The sequence below is a fragment of the Micrasema longulum genome, unplaced genomic scaffold (assembly GCF_059751315.1).
Source record: "Micrasema longulum isolate JH-2025_06_02 unplaced genomic scaffold, ASM5975131v1 h1tg000501l, whole genome shotgun sequence".
Taxonomy (NCBI): Eukaryota; Metazoa; Arthropoda; class Insecta; order Trichoptera; family Brachycentridae; genus Micrasema; species Micrasema longulum.
Window position 1 is genome coordinate 1,901,358 of NW_028277698.1, and position 16,968 is coordinate 1,918,325.

At 30.1% G+C, this 16,968-nt stretch overlaps 1 protein-coding gene across 2 annotated transcripts in view; it reads right to left on the bottom strand.

Moving 5' to 3' along the window:
* LOC148281073 (aminopeptidase N-like) overlaps window positions 1–13,896 on the bottom strand; it is a 30,564-nt gene extending 16,668 nt beyond the window's left edge. For both annotated transcript variants that reach the window (XM_088227426.1, XM_088227427.1), the window contains exons 1-5: window positions 13,720–13,896; window positions 10,170–10,351; window positions 4,949–5,748; window positions 4,050–4,208; window positions 1,197–1,517 (exon numbers count right to left, since the gene is read on the bottom strand). In XM_088227426.1, the coding sequence (XP_088083552.1) occupies window positions 1,197–1,517; window positions 4,050–4,208; window positions 4,949–5,748; window positions 10,170–10,351; window positions 13,720–13,861 (1,604 nt within the window). In that variant the 5' untranslated portion in view covers window positions 13,862–13,896. The remainder of the gene's footprint in view (window positions 1–1,196; window positions 1,518–4,049; window positions 4,209–4,948; window positions 5,749–10,169; window positions 10,352–13,719) is intronic.
* Between the last annotated feature and the right edge of the window lie 3,072 nt (window positions 13,897–16,968).

The window sequence follows — 16,968 nt, forward strand, 5'->3', positions numbered from 1 at the left end:
TTTATAGTAGATACCCATAGTATTCATTTTTAAAGTCAATTTAAACATAATAAAATGTTAATTAAAAAATAATATTAGTAGTAAAAATAACAATAATTATGCATCCACATACATACTATTAAAAGCAAACTTAGAAATCTCCACCAAAAACGGAAAATTATTTATTGATGCCAAAATAAAATATACATAAAAAACATACCTACCTAAATAATAGCGTAATTCAAAACCGTCCCTAAATCTTGCAAATACAGATTGTAATTATACTACTTGACACCTTAAAATTAGCATTCTCCATTCAGTTAGTGAAGCATGATAAGAAATCTCACAATTCTTTTTTCAAAGTTTTTCGCTATTATTTTTCCGATTTCTAAGCTTGCTTCTAACACCCTCATATATGTACTTATACTACCTTCAGGATAAAACACGGGAGTTCATTTTTTGTCGTATTGAATTTTAAAATGCAGAAATTATCGCAATAAGCTATTTTATACGTGAATAAAACATTAAAATCCACTTTCGTCATATAAATGCTTTTTTATGTTGAAATAAAAATCTGATGTCCATTTTGTTTTATTGCAAAAAATATCAGTAGTCCCAGATACGCTATTTTAATAGGTAATATCATTATCAAAATAATCGAAAACATTTCAGTTTGTAATTAAAAATTCTTGATGGAAGTTTATTGTAATTTATTATAGAAAATAAAAGACGAGTGATACTTTAATTCTCAAATTTGGAACATCCAGTGACCGGTTTCATCGCTTACGCGAAATCTTCGAAACTGGTATCTTTATTAAGAAATTTAATGTATTTATACGAAACAGAGGCAAGGATAGAGAATTCAACATTATATGAGAGTAAATTAAATTAAATATTTTTTGTCTTCTGTGGTTAACTAATGAGTTGAAATAATGATATTTCTAATGAGTTTAAGTATTGTATTTGGTTCAAAAGTTATGATAGTTTGGAAATCGTGTAATCACAAAATTTTGTTTCCTGAGCATTTCGTTCAGTGTCCGTGGTAAAAGATCAGTACATATATACGTGCACAAAACTATCAGGAACTGAATTTGCATAACACTAACATTTTTGTTATTTAAATACTTATCAATTCTATGGTACATAATTAGTATTGTATTGCTTTTAATATGCAGATTTAAAGTATACATATAACGATTAAATTGAATTATTCGTACCTAAACGTTAACATTCCCCAGTTCTCCATAGCTCCAGAAGCAAAATCAGGAATCCCCAGAAGATCAATTTTAGGTAGAGCATACGGTACCCCGAAATATTTCACGTAAAATTTGAAGATCTTTGGGCCTATCTCGGCCGCATATTTACTCTGTGGAAGCAACTCTCTTCTTGTCCAAACTCGGAATGGGATATGAGAGCCGCCACCGGCAGCAACCGGCTTGGACTCCAAGTGCTCTAAATCCGATATAGAATATGCTACCAAGTACGGAGACATCGGTATAGATCTCTGGAAATGGTTCCAAACCATATCTTCATCTTCACTATAAAAAAAACATTATGTACTGTTTTGCGGTGATTCGAAACGAAATTATGAAACATATTATTCATAGATGGCACTTTTATATTATTTTATTGGAAAATTCAATTTTTAATGGAAATTTTATAAATCTTGGTTTGCAGAAACTTTACACTATATTGATTGTAACAAATACCAGCAATATAATTTAGGTCTTTTTCACAAAATGCCGCACAAAACAAAAATACGATTATAGTCCTTAAAATGTAGCAAGATTAGAATGACAGTTGTCAGAAAAAGTGACGACATAACATTACATAAACTAGACAGGAAGCTGAGGAATATGTTTCATATATAAGAATGTAATTTTAGTTTCTTGAAAATCCTTTTTCGTTTTATTGATGTAGGTATGTTTTAATTTTTTTTGTTGTTTCTTTTGAATTTTTACACAATTGATGTGATGTGAAATTATGTACAATTATGAATAAATAAATAATACACTGACACTCCGGAACGTGCCTGTGGGCCAGTGGCTATATCCATAATATATATATATATATATTGAATGGACCTACCTATTGTATAAACATTTTTGTTAACTATGTATTTGTATTTTATATTGGATTAAATAAATAAATAAAATAAAAAAAACTTTGTAGTAACGTCAAAGGAATTATTTATATTGACACACGAAAAATCATTTGTATCTGGCGTGTTCATTTATTTTTTTAATACAATTCTTGAAACATATATCAACATTAATATATAAAATCAGCTCTAAAACTAAAATAAACGTAATTATTAACGACGTTATTACAAGGTTACATCATTTTGCAAAAACGTTAGAGATGGGACAAATTGATCAATGTAAATTGATCGAATAAAAAATAATTCATTTGATGTTGTTCATGAAAAAAGTATAAATGTCTCATTTTTTGGTGAATAAGTGTGTTGAACACACTATAATAGGCTTGTTTTTGCGTTTTTTATATCAATTTTCGGAAAAAAAAGTTTCATGATTGCATGAAATAACTGATAAAATCGATTTGATCAGTGATCAGTAATTTCCCATCGCTAATAAAATTAGTTTGACAGCTGTCTATCTAATTAATCTATATTTTAAGGACTATAGTTATGCTGATTTGGACAAAACGTGCGAAATGGGTCTATAGCACAGCCCAAATCAGAGTAGTTAGCACAAGAATCACAGTGTTAATTCGTGTGTAGCGGAAACGAGAGCGAAATATGATTTTGATAGCGTTACAGTGAGATAGATGGGTGAGATATAAACCACTAAACGAAGGCATTAAATACACGTTAGCGTATATTAATGCGTTAACCCCTTAGGGGGTTAGAAAATGAATTAATTCTCGTGTAAAAAAAGGAATCAATAATTATCAGAATCTATAGCTAAATTAAAGTCTTAAAATGTAATTTATTCATAGCAATGAAACAACAGAACAATGTATGTCGCCGCCAAATAGTTCAGCCACTGAACTGAGCGGCTAGGCTATTCATTAAATGCCGGCATTCAACTGAATGGGTAGGCCGTTCATTGAATGAAATTTTTAGTCGAAATCCTATTTAATTTCAATACGACAATAGTAATAGTTTTAAATTTAAATTTATTTTGTTATGTGAAGTTAGGTTAGGTTAGGTTAGTATAAAATTAGTTAAATAATATAAAAAAAAACGTTTTTTTACTTAACTTAATCCTTAACTCAAGTTAATGATTATCTTTGATTTAACTTAATAAGTTGGTAATTTTCACTTTTGGTGCGGCCATTTCCAATGTTAAACGTTGAGTTATCTTAATTCATTCAACAAACGGCCTGTCCATTCAGGTGAATGCTGGTATTTAATTTTAAGAACAGTTTAGCTGCTCAGTTGAGTGGCTGATTGATCTATTATATTTGGTGGCGACACTCATAAATTTAATTTTTCGCACCGAATATGAGCGAAAATGTTGATTATAATTAGAATGAGCTCTAAAGCGTGGAATTCGCCTATAATATTTAGGTACACCAATTCGTGTATTAATTAATTTAATTTATTAGTTCATTCATTTCTAGATTTAATTTCTATAAATGGATCTAATTAATGATTTTTATTGATAATCCTAGTTTTAAAGTTTATCTGTGTATTTTAAGTCTTCGAAAGAATATTCCCAGCAACTAACAAACAACATGACATTAACCATAAATTATGATGCCTTAATTTCTCCAGTCAGATTCAAATGACATTTTAATAATGTTTTCCATTGTGACTGAGATGAAGTATGCAATCAATTGTCGAGTTTTGTCTAGCATTATTTAGATGTATACTCGTAATAAGTGGTTAAATGTTTCATTAAACTTTTTCGTAGGCTTGATATTATTTAAAAAAACATACCCGTTTTGCCAAATGCAATGATTTCTTTCTCTGACCACAAATACACGTCACTTACTATTAAAATTGAAAAAACAAAATATTCTAAAAGCACGGAGAAGTGATTTTCGCTAAGTGAATTTCTCATTTAAGGAAACGTTATTTATTTCCACATTTTCTCGCTACTTACATTGGCTCCTTTTCTCCCATCAGAGGCATATTGGAGAGAGCAGTCATATTATTTGGTGATGCAATACTAATTTCAAACATTGCTTTAAAATTAGGTTCATCGAAGCATGGAAAAGCTTTTCTGGCTGATGTTGGCTCAAACTGTGTTACGAGCAGTGTTCTACAATGGAGAAACATAAAATCAATTAGAAATTGATTATTGGTTCTTTATAAACATAAAATGAATATTATAATAATAAGTTATTTATATAAAATAATAGCCTGGCCTCCGCCTTGCCTAGAATTCTTTGGTCTGCCAATAAACATCCCAGATTTGATTTCTTTTCGAGTTAGTTCAGTTTCATTCCCCCTCTTACAATGATTTGAAAAAAATAACACGGAGATATACTGTTTTATAATTCCTTTTTAATAATTTATGCAAAAAAATATATAATTTAGCTCTGTTTTAGCAAAATAAATTATAAATCATAAATACACCGCTCATATTACGCGCGTGCGTCTCCCATCACTGTCATCAACCGACTTAATATGTTTAACACTATACCCGCCACAGCGTCTCTGTCTTCCTTGTTATGAGTTCTATCATCGCACTCTCTCTTATACACACGTGTTGCTGAATTAGCGGACATTCATTCTTCACGTAGCAAGAATAAATATTTTTTATATTAACATCCAGTATAGTTATCCAAATTTTACTTACCAAATCCATTGTGAAAATGTCCATTTGAAGATTGCAAAAAATACGACTTAATCATTTTTAAAAAAAGAGAGATTTATCAAGTCTCACATCCCATGTTGACCAGTGTGACATCACAGCCACACAAGAGTTAATCATATTATGTATATCGTCCTTGTTAATGCCCACAGGGCGTATATATAAATGATTGATATTCTACTTACTCTTGGGTATTGTTGTTCATGAAGTCGCTTCTGTAAAAACCAGTCAGCGAGTCGTCTATCACCCCTGAGAATGATATTTCCAAGGTGTAGTTTACGTTCGGTTTCAAATGAGATTCTAGACTGAAAATAAGCCTGTCAATGGAAGGTTTCAATTCTTTAGAAATAATCTTTATTCGCTTATTCTTTATCTGCGACAAGAAATGTGTACCGTTTGAAGGCTGTTCATCTATCAAATTATTCATAGGAGTAAGTGTTAGGTTGAATCTCAGGGCTTCTTGTTCCTGCAATTCGTCATCGTCTTGATCTATTATCGATTCAGTTGTACTCTCTATATCACTGATCACAGATTGGAAATCTGAATTACTGTCAGCGCTGATCGCATTTTCTTCTTCTAGCGTAGTGCTTTCTAATGTTGTAGATTCATCTCTTGTTGACATTGCAGGAGATTGAGTCGAAGTTTCGTCGTTGCTCTCGTTCGGACCAGCAGATCGTCGAGTTCTATTTGCTGTTTGATTGGAAATTTTGATGGGTGTACTGATTACTAGTTGTTCTGTTAAAACTGTGTTGTTCCAAATATGTAAATCCTTCGCGTGTAAAGAAATGTGTTTAATATTACTTCTTCGCGTAAATAAGGTGATTGAAACGTTCCCCTCAAACGTAAATGCTGTGTAGTTTGGCTTAATTCTTAATCTATAATAAGTAGGCGTTATGTGTTCTAGAATGCGAATCTTATCATCTACATTTCTAACGTGTATTTTTCCAATGTTCCATAAATCATCATCTTCAACTACCGCCTTTTCCTAGAAGAAAACATGTTTTATGTTAAATAATAGTTAAATTTCATTTAAATTATTTATTGACAATTCTTGATGGAATTCCATTGTAATGATGTAATAACTTATATTTATATATTAGTTATTCATTTAAAACTTAGTTAGACCCTGTACATTGTAATAAAACAATAAATATATTTCAAATAATATAATATTTTCTTAAAGTACACCGCCGCCAACACATGTTTCAATAATTTGTCTCACTCTGTTCCATTGCAATATTTCATATTGTATCTTTTTCAACTTATTTTTAAATGTACCTACACTTAAGATAATATTTAGTTTTATATAAATTACCCTTACACTGTATAATATTCACCAGTCTGAAGATGCCCATTAGAGGGTGAAAGCGCTAATTGGTCAAAATAAATAAGTAGAAGTGTACCAAGTATTTTTTAAATTAATAACTTATATGGAAATATAAGTTATTACATCATTAATAGTTAAATATTATATTGCGCATGCAAAGTAGAAAATATGTATGTTGTGTAATATATCATGTTTTTTTTTTCTTTGGGGCATGTCATTATTATAATACTGTTCTCTCCGGTCACGCAGACATTTTTCATCTCTCCTATATGAAATATAGAAGATTTCTTATAGACAACTTAGTTATACGATATCAGTAATTATGTATGTACTCTGTACTCGTATGTTCATTATTGTATTTTGTACCTTTTACATTTATTTTTTTTAAAACTATTTTCTTTTCGTATTCTTTAGATTTAAATTTATATTGTTTCTATTTACTTTATTTTTATTACTGTATATAAATATACATATTTTTATTTTATTTGCAACTTGTGCCTAACATTTCTTAATTGTTAAATTGATTTTATTTTGATAACGATAATGTACCTTATCGATAGCTTACACAACTGTGGAAAATTTTTATTGGCTGTTTCCACAATTTTCATTTATATATATATTTTTATTTTCTGTAAACAATATTTGTAAAAACTGTTGTTTTTTCCCCAAATAAAAATGTTTAATATAATACACACATAAAAACGATGGAGTAAATATAATACAATCTATAAAACAAGATAAAAAAAAGAGAGACAACTATTTGTGCCACCTAAAATGACAACATCGTTTGGTCAAAGGAGTCTCATGTAGCAAGGGCTCCCAAAATTTACAACACTCTACCTCTTGATTTAAAATTGAAGACAAATAAACAGAAATTCAGTTTATTTGTTGAAAAATGGATTCTGGATATGGGTTCTGAAAACAGCCTTGAGATGGTCACCCCACCAAAACAGGAGTATATTTGAACTCGGAATTATTGTTGCACGTCTGCTATTTATGTTTTATGTTTAAATCAATACAGTGTTGTCTATTACATTGTATTATATTTATTATATACTAGAAGATAATATAAAAATAATGTAAATGAATGCCTCGACACGGGTTATGCCCAGTGAGGTGTTATATAAATATAAAAGAAAAAATACAAAGTTTCATGTGAAATAAATAAATAAAATTAATAAATATCATAAATGATCAAATGGAAGTAAACCTTGACAAAGAAGCTTGTTTGCTTTGAAAGCGGTAGGTGGAAAAAAAATTGTGGTTAAAAACAAAGTTGTTTAATTTATTTTATCACAATGAATAACCACAAAGTTAATGCTTCAAATTTATTTATTTATTTATACGGCATTTCTGACATTTACATATATGTGGTATAAAAAATGTAGTATTAAAAATAAAAAAAATTAAAAAATCGAGTATGATTTATTAATATACTCGTACTATACACATTATAAATTACTTGAAATACATACATATTTTGAAGAAATTACACAATAACAAAATAAATTAATCAATCAAATTATAACTATTCCAACCCAATCTCCTGAAGTTGAAAACTTTATAAATAAATAAACTTTATAAATAAATATCATCAAATAATAAGAGAAAAAAACAAAATTAAATCCAACGTATCCTTAAAACATCAAAACAATTTTAAAATATCTATTAAATGTATGATTCAATAATGTTTAAGTAAACACTGGGAGTAAACCCACTAAAACTTTAAAAATACAAAACAAAAACCAACAAAAGAAACTTACTTAATACAATTTGTCTTTAAAATTCTTAATACATAAAGTTATATTACTGTTTTATCATTACATACTGTCTCGATATGTCATTTACCGTCATAAAATTTGAAGTGTAATGTCTCTTTCAAAGAACAACTGTTTTTCTCTGTTTTGTATTCACTGTAAATTTAAATATAATGAGTAAATTTCAGAATTAATTTTAAGAATTAATAATTAAGAGTATATATTTAAATTGTAATACAAAATATACATCATCATCATTCCCCTTTCGCACCTCATTGTGCATAGGGCACTGCATTGGTACACCAATCGCAGCGTTTCTTGATAATTTTTGTAACATGAAGGTAAGATGATCAGTCTTGCGCTTCAGGTACCAGTCCAGGGACTATGAAATTTTTTACTTTAAAAACACATTTTCAAAATAAATATTTCATTTCAACCATGTCGGGAATTGAACCCCAGACTTCTTGCATGGTAGGCAAACGCGATGACCACTACACTACGACGCTGAAATATGTAAGTAAATCAAACAATTAAAAAATGCGTCTATATTGCAATAGGGAAATATCACATACTACGAATACCGATTAAAATATATGAAATGTATTTAGAATAATTAATTGTATTTTCAAAATCAGTATGGATATTGTGGAGAAATGTTTTCATACATAAATGTAAAAAAAAAATCAATAAAAATACGTTCGTAATGTTCTAAGCAAAATTTAATGGCCAGGAACAAATAAACATGAATCGTGACGTATTAGGGGCGCGGTCGAAGGAATGACCGTTTTTGCGGGAACTCAAAATTCGCAAAAATAAATTTGGCAAAAAATTTATTTTTTACCGGACACTATTTCATAGACCTTTATTACTTTAAAAATGTAAAAAAAGTTATATTTCCCTATTGAAATGAGTTAATACATAAAACTTTGGAAGTCTAGTGAAGTCACAGTGATAATTTTTTTTGGCTTTAATGATTGATATTCCATTCTGCCACAACTTGATTTATATTTTGAACACAATTTTCATTAAAATTTACTCTTAATTTTAATGAAATACGTATTTGCAAACATATAACATACCATAAAAATAGTGTATTGAAAGGTTTTGATTAAAACTCCCGTTGATCCTTTTTTCTCTTACATCACTTCACATTACATACATTAATATTGTTAATTTTTATCAAAATTTTCTACTGAAATTTGTGTTACTGCGAAAATCGCTTTACTGAAATTTTTTCAACTACCTTTGGTTTAGAATCTTCTCCTTATATTGCTTTTTCAAATTTTAAATATTACTTGCCATACCTGTTATTCCTTCTTTTTTCTCTGCTGCATTGACATGTTTTTATACTTTTAAACTACTTTTAATTACTTATATTGTATATGTATGTGAAATCAATATATTTCTGCTCTTACTATGTGTCATTGATTTTGAAGATGTTTTTAAATTGACATTAATTTATTTTCTCATTTAAAGATTCTTCTCATCGTTTCTTTGAATCCCTTAAAATATGTATGTGTATATTTTTTTTTTCCTTTTTAAAAAAATGTTATTGTCATATTATTTTATTTTTACATCTGAGCATGTTTTTCATCCTTTATTTCAATTCTTAACTTTTAATTACTTTTACAAATTTTCTTTATTTGTTTACTTTAATTTTAATTTTTAAACAACTTCAATTCATGTTTATTTTCCTTCTTTTTTTTGTACTTTAATTAACAACTTTACATACAATTACTTTATAATATGGAAACTTCACTGGTCCATTAGAGTTAAGTCTAACTGTGTAAAATATAAAACTATGTAACTGTACCGTATGTTTCCTATTCAATTTTAACTTTTTAATTTTAATTCTTAATTTTAACTTTTAATTTAAACTTTTAATTTTAACTTTTACTTTTAATTTTAATCATTTGATTTCAACTCTTAATTTATACTTACCTACATCTACTACCTGCATCGAATAATTTATTGTTAGTTATGATTTTTTTTACAATTAAATTGAAATGTTCATGGAAGCAGAGAGAGAGGGAGGAGAGTAAAGTAGCTTTACAATGTCTTCTCCTTTTTATGAACTTTTTATGTAATATTTTTATTTTTACTTTTTTAGAATAAAATTATTTTTCCCCTCTCCTCCTGCATTCATTAGTGTGAAATCTGTAATTGGTCTTACTTTTTTAAATTGTTAATTTGTTCCTTGTTTTATATAAAGACTGTATGATTTCATTAATAAATAAATAAATAAAAAAAATAAAAAATTAAATTAAAATAAAATAAATAAGATTGCCAAGATGTATCCTTTATTTTAAAAATAATAATTACCTCATCTTTATGTGGAGCAAAGAGATAAACTAGGACTCCCACCACAGTAGTGAGAGCTATAACAGCAAGTGTTATTGCCACAAGCCCCTTGAATGTGACAAAAAATCCTCCTTTTCTGCTGTAAGTCAACGTGTCTCCGTGGGCCGACAGGAACTCTTGTCGACTTCCATTGAAATTCATCTCTAAAAATATTCATCAAGAAATGTATCCAAGGCCTCTAATTAACGGAAACAAAACAGCTTCTGTACACCGCGTGAATTTCGGGGCAGTGTAAATACAGCTGTGGTTTGTAAAGATTTAATCATTCATCAACAGGTGTCCAATAAAATGATTTTCTAAGATTTTTCCGTGTTACTTTGCACAGTTTGATAAATATAGTGACTGTAATATTTGATTTAAGCTTTTATCAAATTTGAAAAGCTAATAAGTTTGTTGATAATCCAATATCATTTTTGATATACTACTCATGAAGGGTATTGGATTATCATCTAACGACTTCTTTGAGTTTCCAAATGTCAAACAACAAATACTCTGACAGCGATTTTCATCACCTCATGCTGTTGAAGCCTTCTGAAACCATGTTTTAGAGATACCACTTTAGTGGAAAAACTGTTTCGAGAAATGGTTCGAAGGCATGCAAAAATGTGTAAATCTTAAAGGTGAATTTTTGAAAAGCAATAAAGCGATTTGTAACAACAAAAAAATAGTTGTTTTTTATGCAGCCTTACATTGATTCCATGCAATTTTATAATGTGTACTCTTTATAATGTTAACCACATTCATTCAATTTTCTATGTATAAGTAGGTGCATATGTAGATATCGCATCCTTGCAGTATCAGAGTCCCCGTGATTTAAATTCTAATCTTCAAAGCATGAATCTTTACAAAGAGGCAACGCCTCTTATTACGGGCCACAGCTACAGTAATTACAGAAGAAACTTTAACAGAGTGATCCGGTTCGAAGGATCAACAAAATAAATCAGGAGTGCTTTGGTACTGCAAACACCCGCAAAACTGAGGACCGATAAACACGACTGTTGTTTCCGGAGCCAGACAAGCAAGAGAGAGGAAGACAGCCTATTTCCCTGCCTAATTGCCTCTGTAGGTAGCTCCACGTGTTAAGTAAATAACAGCATTTATCGATACTATTCCTGGCCGATTACCTTTCGTTCCCATCCTTCCTTTGACCCATCCTTATGGTACTTACCTAACATCAAAATAGAAGATATTAAAAAATTAGAAGATTCGGATTTAGAACAAAAACCAAACAACATTTTTGACTTCACATAAAATCGGATAAAAAGTGATTGGAATCGTCACGCGTTGTGGAAAACATTGTTACATTTTATAGTTCATTTTGTCATCCAGTGCCAGAAATTGAAGAACATTCAGATCATACTAAAGGTAGGTATTCATTCCATGTTCCTATCCTTTCTCAAATATTTCCCAATCACAAAACTGAATGAAATTCGATTTTCATTTACAGTCCGCCTTATAAACCAAATCTGCACTGGAACGTACCCACAGGGGAACACGAATCTAAATAGCCATTGGGTCATAAACACTTGTTGCTTTCAGTGTTATTTATGTTCTTAATCCGCCTGGATAGGCAATATCGTTGTATGTATCCGCGAGCGAAAATAAATTATTATTTCATGAAAGATGTCAAAAAACAAAAATTTCATTTGCATATACATATATTATATTGTAACATGACAGGCATGTTAAAATGCAAGTTTGACAGGTGGCTAATTAAAATACGAGCACTACATAACATGCATCTAAGGTGTAGACCATACTATCAATCAATATCCATACTTCCATACTAATATTATAAATGCAAAAGTGTGTTTGTCAGATTGTTTGTGTTTCCTTCACGTCGTAACGGAGAAACCGATCAATGTGATTATTAGCATTTAAATAGCCGGAGAGCTCACAAATGTCACGAACGACTTTTCAAACCGAAAAAAAATATCACACCCTCGGGAAAATTCTTAGTGGGAAAACGAATTCTTGTTTTACGTCGTATGCGGCGATTGGTTTACCAATGCGGTCCCTATGCACTACCAAATACGCATAAAATAATTACAGATATTTTGATCATTCAAGACGCAAATGAGAGATGACCAGTATCATGTTTCAGATTCAATCCAGAGACTGAAATATTACTAATAAGTATTTCATGTTAACCCCGCCGGGAATCGAACCCGAGACCTCAAATATGGTGGGACATTGACCTAACCAGTACATTACAAGACTGACTTATCTCCGCTCCATTGCCTTTTTCGGGATATTTACCTGAGAGCAGCCATCGGGTCAAAATGCTCGTCAAGAGTTCTGATTTTATTTCAAACACAGAACTGTATTCTTCACCCGTTCGGACAGATATAAGACATGTAAATGACAACATAAGCCCTTTTATTTCAATATGGTTCTGTTTTTCTTCACCATATGATTTTAACTGACACGATAAATCCAAACATTCGTATCATAGCTAAAGGTTAAGTAAAATTAACTTAGATAAGAGTTGATTTTATAATCTTAATTTTTTGTTTTAACAACATTTATGTTTCGTTTGTAACAAGCGAATGAGGAATACAGTAGTGTATGTACATTGGACCAGTGTATTGTACGAGTTTTTTCTACTAAATAGCTACTCTCTGGTAAAAATCCTGAAAAAGGAAATCGAGTGGAGATAAATTCGCCTGCTTTGCTTGAGGTTCCGGAATAGGGTAAAAACCTTTTTGGTTATTTTTTTTAAAAGAAGATGTATCAGAATAAATTTTTTCTCTGTCAGTTTCTTTTCCGCTTTTCAAAATTAGTTATCATATTTTTATACCGCACGTTCAAAGATGGTAGATAAAACTGAGCGTTTTTTGGGGGTTTTGCATGGTTCTAGCTCCTATAAGAAACATTTATTAAAAAATCAAAACGACAGAGACACGTGAATGGTGAAAATCTATAGTGTGCAAAATTACAGCTTTATTTCCATAATCCAGGCAGAAATACGGGAATACGTTTGCATGAAGAAAAGTCAGACTGCCTTTCCTCTTACGAAGTTTTTCATTTTGAGAAACTTTATTGATATGGGTGAAATTCTTTGTCTGAAAACATTTTTAATTTTTTTCTTAGAATAGTTGGTTTAACCAATAATATTTTGCGTGCGTCAAAATTGATTTTACCCCCTGGTGAGTTCAAGTTTTTAAGAGAGAAATATTTCAACATAGATAGAGAACATTTAAAATCTAAAACTTTCGACTTTTATTTTTCTACGGACAAGAGAAGCTTAAAATATCGCTGACTAAACTGACTAGTCTAAAAATTATAAAAACCGAAATACATGTTTGGGCTTTGTCTAGTTGATGGAATAATTCAAATAACTCTTACCAAGAAAGATTTAATATTTTTTACTGCTTAAACATATTTAATATAAACCTTATTTATATAAAATATATTCCTGCAGTTGTTCGTTAACTAACTACTTCAAATACATTTGGTGGTTTTTCTTTACTCTTTAAAAAGTAGATCTCTTGGTGGAATTCCTTGGTACCTGCGTCTTGGTGGAATATCCCCACACTCTTCTGCTTCCTGTGAGGGGTGGAAGTGAGTTCTATCTCCCGGAAGTGGTTGCTGCACGTTGAGGGCTGTTCCGGCTGTCGGCCCCGGCAGTCACAGTTCTCTATACTCGGCATGAGTAAATTGTTCCCATCATGAGGCGGCTAAACTGAAAAATAAAGACAAAATGTATTAATATTAGATATTTTTTCAACAAAGAATATCAGAGCTAATGATCTATCGTCGGTCGTGTTAAACGATCACTTTATACACTATAAAACATACAACATTTTGCCTATAATCACATGAAGGTATGGTGATCAGTCTTACAGTTTCACACCTACCCTGACAAGGGTGGATGCGAAATTCAAATATTTCATTGTCTTTGGGCAGATAGCTAAAACGTTAGTCGTATTACCTAACCTTCTTTGTAATTGTATTATTCCAGATACGAAGTAATAGCAGCACCGATGCAGTGCCCAATGCACCATTCCGTGATGACAGGGAAATGATGATGATAGTATAATATAAAGTCATTACACTATTTTGGAGTTACAAGGATGTTACAAGTTACTAGTTAGTATTTTGGAGTTACAAGTTACATATTAGTGCAGTAAGGTCAATTCTATATTCTGCTAAAAACAGGCAGACCGATTTCATACAAAAAAATATGAAAATCACATATTACAACAGAGATAATGAACATTTTAGAGAAGTAGTAAAGAGGTCTAGGCATCTACAGGTTTTATGACCTGTCATTGGCTGGTTTAAATGGCCACTTTATTCACTGTATAACATTCACCATTCTGCCCATATTTTAATATCTATATTCCTTCCTGGTCCATAAAGAAGTATCGAAATAAAAAAAAAAACATTTTGAGGCGCTGCCTAATATGTAGGTGAAATAATTCAGTGAGATGAATCTCACTCGCACAAATAAAGGTTTCAGCTCTTTAACTTCTCAAACATCAACAGATGAAATTATTGAAGGAATATAGATGTTTAAATATGGGTAGAATTGTTAATGTTACACAGTGTGTAAAGTGGCCACTTAAACCAGCCAATGACAGGTCATAAGCCCTGTAAATGTCTAGACATCCATATTACCTTCTAAAAATGTTTTCCCCCTCTATTGCAAAAAAAATAGATCTAAATATATTTAAATAATGTAGATATTTATAAATTAATTATAAACATAAATACGTAGTGTTTAAAACTGTCTGAACATTTTGTTAATTACCTCTGTTAAGTTTCCTTTGTTTATTATCAAATGATTTTTTTTTTTTCAAAGTATATTATGAAGTGTCCTTAGCACGGATGAGGTTACATTATTTTTATTATTAAGCATAGTTTATAATGGAAAAAAATATTAATAAATAAATCAAATAAATAAATCCCTAGGGAGGAAATCCAGCCAGTCTGCAAACATTTGGACATACTTAAAACATTGATGAATAAAACTATTCAAATAGATAGTTAAATATTTTTTTGGAATATAAAAAACGAATGTGTGCACTATTTATCATTTGTCAAAGTAAAAACATTCTAACTGTTGTGTTGATTTGATTATTCACTTTTTTTACAAAAGTGCTATTATCTCAGTTTCACTTTTCTAAGGCTGGCGGCTTTCTGCATGATTACGTTCAATTTAAATCTAAATTAATAAACACATAAGACCCACCCTATCCTGAACCCCTTACAATAGAAAATTGTTTTTCTTTCAAAATATAATACCTAACTTTAATGAATCTGTTTTAGATAGTAAAAGTATAAAGTATAATGTATGATAATGTATACATATAAATGAAAATTAATACAAAACGAACTCCCATTCTAAACAAGAGTTTTAAAAATAAAAAAAATATTTATTTAACTTTTTGTACATAATGTTATTTGTACATTGGCGGGCTAATTGCCAAATGGCAATTTCTCCCAACCAACCAATAAAATAAAAGTTTTATTTTTATAATTCAAGTTACAGAACATATTCAATAGAAAATAAAGATTAAAAAGTTAAAGATATATACAAATAAAAATAAACGTATTTGTTTATAAATTACCTTAAATCAAAACTATTACTCAATGGGAAAAAAGAAAAAAGAGGAAAAAGGAAATGAGGAGAGATTAAGGAAGAGAAAGGAGATATTTCTTCAGACGTGATTTAAACTGAGATAATGTAGTAACATCTTTGATGGTGGATGGGAGATGATTCCACAGCCGAGGCGCATGGACACTATATGAGTTAGAGAAGAAAGAGAAATTGTGGATGGGTATTAAGAGAGTGCCTCGAGTATTAGAACGAAGAGGTTAACTATGAACTGATACACGTTGAAATTTTTTACGCAGGTATATAGGAGCGTTTGGACTATGGAGTTCATTGAACAGAAGTGAGTTTTCACTATAATACAGAGGTAGAAACGTTATTATTTATTATGTACGTACAAAACATTAGTAATTTTATGCTTATTTTGTTAACATTTTTAAAAATAAATAAAAAAACACCACCATTCCCTTTTCTCACCTAATGGTGCATATGGCCCTGTATTGGTACACCAATCACAGCGTATCTTCATCTTTTTTTGGTTATGTGAAGGTAAGATGATCAGTCTTACGCTTCAGGTGCCAGTCCAGAGACTATGAAATATTCTAATAAAAATGACATTTTCAAATAAATATTTTATGTCAACCATGTCGGGAAGCGAACCCGAGACCTGTTGCATGGTAAACTAATGCGCTGATAACTACACCACAGGCCGATAATAAAATAAAAAATAAAATAATAAAAGTCAATCATCGGTCAATCTACTTTCCATTATAATCAAGGGCCTTGCCATAATAAAATATAGTTCAATAATCTAGTACATTGAAAAAAAAATGTCTGCCATGTATAAGGGGACATATAATATTTGTCAAACCATACCACTTTCGGACAAAGGAATTTTGAGAATTATTCAATTAAAATCTGTAACCTACTTCCATTAAAACAATTAGTAACGAGAAAATGTTTAAAAATGCTATAAAAAAATGGATAGTGGAGCTAGGTAGAAGTAAAATGGGTTGTCTCATTCGCCCAAACCAATATTGAATTAACTGCACTACAAATGTATATCTTATGTTAAGTTTTTGTTATTTTCATTGGGCGTTTTGTGATATAAAAATATTAATCTACATATATACCTAGTTTTTAAAACGGTGAATATTTTGTTTATTATCTCTGTTTATTAAGTTAGTCTTCTTTGTTTAT